The sequence below is a fragment of the Babylonia areolata genome, chromosome 19 (assembly GCF_041734735.1).
Source record: "Babylonia areolata isolate BAREFJ2019XMU chromosome 19, ASM4173473v1, whole genome shotgun sequence".
Taxonomy (NCBI): Eukaryota; Metazoa; Mollusca; class Gastropoda; order Neogastropoda; family Buccinidae; genus Babylonia; species Babylonia areolata.
The window spans coordinates 35,030,632-35,036,195 of record NC_134894.1 but is presented as its reverse complement, the minus strand read 5'-3'; the positions used below and the strand labels follow the sequence as shown (position 1 = coordinate 35,036,195).

Sequence of the window (5,564 nt, the reverse complement as noted above, 5' to 3'; positions counted from 1 at the left end):
TACATGGAGCACGCGGAAGAGCTACAAGGAGAGGGGTCAACCAAAAGTGGCAGCGTTCACACACACGCACGCACAACCCTCCTTGTCCGTGACAACACCCCCCTGATTGAGCACAGACATCTGTCTGCACGGCTACAAAGGGGAAACAATTATTCCACAGATGCCCGACTCAAATAGTCGGCACCAACATTCAGTCTGCCAGGGATCACTCGAACTGTGAAGGAGTAAGACTAAGAGCAAACTCCACCTCAGCAGCCTTTGGTTCGCAACTTTTGCTGTCTGCAAGTACCGCAGAGGTTGATGATCAGTCTCGAGCACAAACTGCTGACCATACAAAAACTGCTGGAATTTGTCTGTAGCCCACACTACTGCTAAGCACTCCTTCTCAATCGTAGAGTAGTGACTTTCAGTTCCAGACAATTTCCTGCTGGCAAACGCGACAGGGTGTAGTACACCTTCCTTCTCCTGCAGGAGCACCGCCCCCAGACCACGGTCTGAGGCGTCAGTTCGTAAGACGAACTGGCAGGACAGATCTGGCAGTTGCAACACTGGCCTAGAAACCAGACGACCCTTCAAAGTTTTGAAGGTCCGATCGCACTCTGGAGTCCAAACGACGTTGTTGGGAGCACCTTTCCTGGTGAGGTCCGTCAGGGGAAGTGCTATGGCAGAGAAATTAGGGATAAACTTACGGTAGTTGCCTACCAGGCCCAAGAAGGCTCGCACTTGCGTCTTAGTCTCAGGAACTGGTGCTTTCATAACTTTCTCCACCTTGTCCATTTCCGGCAGGATTTGACCGTGCCGTACAACATGTCCCAGAAAACTCAGTTCCTCGAACCCAATGTAGCACTTCTTTGGACGGACTGACAAATTTGCTTCCTCCAATCGCTGGAAAATTGCCTCTATAGCAGAGAGATGTTCTTCCCATGTTTCGGACGCAATCATGATGTCGTCCATGAAGTTATGTACATCTTTCATGCCTATGGGATCCAGCAAAGCTCTCATCATCCTTGAGAAAACTGCTGCTGCATTCTTCAAGCCGAAGGGCATCACAGTGAACTGGAACTGTCCACTGGGGGTAGTGAAAGCGGTCATAGGCCGGATGTCTTCTCTGACCGGAATTTGCCAGTAACCTTTGCTGAGGTCCCACTTGCTGAAGTACCGGGCTTTACCTAGAGAAGAGAAAAGATGCTCTACGTCAGGTAGAGGTTCCGCATCAAAGACGGTGACGTTATTCAAACGTCGATAGTCAACGCAGAACCGGATCTTTCCGTCTTTCTTGCGTACGAGAACTACCGGCGCATTATAGGGAGATGCAGCAGGCTCTATCACCCCAAGCGTCTTCATGGTCTCTACCTCTTGCTTGACGATCTCCACTTTGGCGTGGGGCAAAGGGTACTGTTTTACTCGCACCGGCTTTGCTGTGTCTACGGTCATGTCAAACTCTGCCAAGTTTGTCTTCAACGGTACATCCGTGATGACCTTCTCATGCCGACGAGCAATTGTCAAAACTTCCTCTTTCTGTTTGTCATTCAGACCTGGTCCAAAGTTCAAGTCAGCTATTGTTTCCTCAGCCACCAGACTGGGCACAGGCAACTCCCTGTCAGCGACAGAAGTTGGTTCAGTCTCCTCTATGACAGCAACAGCCACCATCGGAACTTCACCATAAGCAGAGTCCGCCTGTCTTTCCACATACCTCTTCAGCAGATTCGCATGGTACAATTTGTCCTGTCCTCCCATGCGAATCTTATAGTCAGCTTCTCCCTTCCTCTCCAATACCTCAAAGGGACCCTGCCAGCACAGCTGTAATTTGTTATGTCTCTGGGGCAAAAGCAGCAGTACCTTGTCACCAGGGGAGAACACACGATTCTGAGACTTCCTGTTAAAAACCTCAGCATGTCTCTGACAAGCTGCAGCCAAATTCCTGCGTGCCAACTCACAGGTTTCCTCGATACGGTTCCTCAAGTCTACTACGTACTCTGCAGTAGTGCGAACTTCTTCAGAAGTATGTTCATCTGTCCACAGCTGGCGCAAGACAGACAAAGGCCCTCGTACTGTTCTTCCGTACAGGAGCTCAAATGGTGAGAACCCCAAACTCTCCTGAGTCGCTTCTCTGTAAGCAAAGAGCAGTGCAGGGATATACCGATCCCATTGCTTTGGCTTCTCCTGCGTAAGCTTCCGCAACGCAGTCTTCAGAACGCCGTTGTACCGCTCTACCAGCCCATTTCCTTGAGCATGGTAAGGAGTTGTTGCCAACCCACGGATGGACAACAATCTCTCCATCTGCTTCATTACATCGCTCATGAACTGGGTTCCGCGATCAGTTAAAATCTCAGACGGCACACCAACTCGAGTCCAGACCTCCCACAGTGCTTCAGCAACCGTGGTAGCTTCAACGGTCTTAAGAGGAACGGCCTCGGGGTACCGGGTGGCGTAATCCACAACCACCAAGATATAGCGGTTCCCTGACCCTGACGCAGGAGTAATCGGCCCAACAAGGTCAACTGCTACCCGCTCGAAAGGAGTGTCGATCAGAGGCATCTTCCCTAGAGGTACCCTCTGAGGTTTTGGAGAGACTTTCTGGCATTGGTCACAGGACGAAACAAATCGGCGAACGTCCGCACACATACCAGGCCAGAAAAACTGTTTCCAAATCCTGTCCAGAGTCTTCTTTCCTCCTTGATGACCCCCCATAGGCGGTTCATGAGCCAGTTTCATTACTCCGTGTCTAAGCTGTGCGGGGACCACAACTTGACTGTACTCAGTCTTCGCCTGACGGTACTCACGGTACAGAATACCCTTCCTCCACCTGAAGGACACCTCTCCTGTACGACCAGAAACCCTAACGTCTCTACGATCGGCTGCCTCCCGCAAAGACTTCAATCCGGGATCACCTTTCTGTAGTTCCTTCAACTGCTCTGGCGTCACGGTCTCGAGACCTGGAGATGCCACCCGCAAAGTAGAAGGTTGCTTCTTCTCTGCTGCCTGAGCACGAGTGACTACAGAGATTTCCTTGGGTGTACCATACACTGGCAGAACTTTTCGGTCTTCCAACCGAGCATGATTCCCAACTATGAAATCAACCACTGGAGTCTCCATAACTACAGCTTCAACCTGACCTGTGAAAAACGGACTCTCTATCCTAACCACAGCAATAGGATAGTGCCGCTTGATGTCTTTCTCGGCCATTGAAACCTCAAGTTGCCTGCCGGTAAGATGACAATCAGATATGAGGGACTTCTTCACGACACAGACATGAGACCCTGTATCACGCAGTCCTGGTACTGCCTTGCCTTCGACCACGACCAGACAGTGTGGATCGTATTCCTGCTCTCTACATGGCGTGCAGAGAGTAGGCACCTGAACTGTTTGCCTGACCTCTGTCCCTTGATGCTGTACTGCGCCCGCCGATTTCCCTTTCCTGGGACAGTCTCTAGCCAAGTGCTTAGGTGACTGACAGATGAAACAAGTCTTAACAGAGGAATTCCCAGACTCGCTCTTAGTTCCACCCACCTTGGACTTATCCTGCCCCGCTGAAGCGTTACCACTAAGACCTACCGGCTGAAGAAACTTCCTCCCACCCCTATGAGCCATGAAGTAAACTTCAGCTGATGAGACAGCTTCTTCCAGAGACTGTGGCTGCTTCTCCATCACGTAGGCGGCCATGTCAGCTTGCAAAGATTGTAAGAACTGCTCAAGGAGAATCAATTGTTTCAGATCAGGAATCTTAGATTGCTCATGCCACTGCTTTAAGTTGTCCTGCAACCTGGCACTAAACTGCACAAAAGTTTCATTGTCTTTTCTTTTACAGTTCCTGAAACGACGATACGTCTCTGCATTCAACTGGTAACGAGCTAAAAGTTGCTCCTTCAGCTTATCGTAGTCACCCGCGTCAGCGTCGCTCAGGTTGTTGTAGACATCCTCGGCCTTACCAGTGAGACGAGTAGAAACTCGAGTCGCCCAGGTGCTCTTCTTCCATCCGTACAGAGTAGCGACACGCTCAAACCTCTTCAACCAAGACGAAATGTCACCCTTACTGTCATCGAACTTTGGAAGACTGGGGCGAAATCCACGGTCGTCGTCAGTGTCAGACTCTCCCTCTACCTGATCCATAACCATACTGTTGCCATAATTCTTCCCTTTCTTCTCCCTCTGCAGAACCTCAAGCCGGAGGGAATGCTCTTCACGCTGTTGTTGGTGTTGTTCCTCCTCCCATTCCAGCTGTTTCCGCCGCTGCTCTTCTCCCCATTCAAACCGTTTCCGCCGCTGCTCTTCTTCCCATTCCAGCTGTCTCTGATGAGCTCTTTCCTCTAACTCCCTTTTCTCTGCAGCCTCATCCTCCTTAAGCATTTGACTAGCAACAAACTCAGCAACTTGCTCCCTGGGAACCTCTAACTCAGCAGCGAAACTGCGCCACCGTGAAATACGATCCTGCCTCCTTTCAGCCATGACGCTAAGCTTGCAGCCAGAACGAAGTTCCATGCAATCAATGAATGACCAGTATCATACACAAAAGAATGAAGTAATGTACAAATGTAAACTAACTGGTAACTTACAGATCCAAGTCCACTCCAAACACCTACAGCTACCTGTCAATTCATTACGATAATGTAATTAAGATTGGAAGATGGGAGTGAGCAGTGAACGAGGAGAGTGGCCAGTGACAAAAATGAATTCAGATACTACTATCCAAGAAAGGATCCTGGCAGGCTCGCCAATTGTCGCGTGCAACTTTTCAAACTAAAGTTATGGCCAACTCTCTCACGCTCTCTCACCTTTATCCAAACAAAAGCCTCGAATAAACAGATACAAAACATTTACTCCAAATACTTTAACAAAAAATCACAGACACGATACAATACTTAATTAGACACCACAAAGAAAAGAAGTCTGTTCGTTTTCTTCTTCCACATGAGGAACACCCACAATTTTCCCGTCGTCACCCTCTTCTGTGACAGTTTGTCTTTTTCCCAGTAATAGCTTAGGTGGGGGGGGGGGGGGGATAGAAACTGGCACCACACAGTTCGTAGTTCTGGAAGGTGGACTCTGGTGTTGCGCTTGGGGAAACACGTCCACCAGCGACGCTCGAGCTCCCCAGGCGGAAGACGGCCACTCAAACAGCGGGGGATGAAGTTGAGTCTCCACACAGGAAGAATGGAGTTCCCTAGACAAAAACCTCAACGGTTTCTGATCTCCGGCCAAAATACCGGCTGAGCGTCTCTCTCCATAGGACCCTACACTTGACCTGGCCGAGTGTCCCGCTCCACTGACTAATGGTGCTGGTTTCCCAAAAGGAGAAAACTTTCTATAACTCACAAATTAGAAATATGCACGTCATGTTTTCTAGTGCAACACGTGCATTCCATACACTTCCTTGGCTACATGGAGCACGCGGAAGAGCTACAAGGAGAGGGGTCAACCAAAAGTGGCAGCGTTCACACACACGCACGCACAACCCTCCTTGTCCGTGACAGAGGGTAAGGGGGAGGGAGAGATAGAGGGAGGGAGAGTGAGAAAGAGAGAGAGAGAGAGAGAGAGAGAGAGAGAGAGGTTGAATTGTGTGCTGA

General features: G+C 49.9%; 1 protein-coding gene across 1 annotated transcript in view; it reads right to left on the bottom strand.

Annotated features, from left to right (window-relative positions):
* Positions 1 to 4,446, bottom strand: part of LOC143294155 (uncharacterized) — a 106,609-nt gene extending 102,163 nt beyond the window's left edge. The window contains exon 1 of the mRNA XM_076605586.1: positions 290 to 4,446. Within this exon, the coding sequence (XP_076461701.1) occupies positions 290 to 4,446 (4,157 nt within the window). The remainder of the gene's footprint in view (positions 1 to 289) is intronic.
* Between the last annotated feature and the right edge of the window lie 1,118 nt (positions 4,447 to 5,564).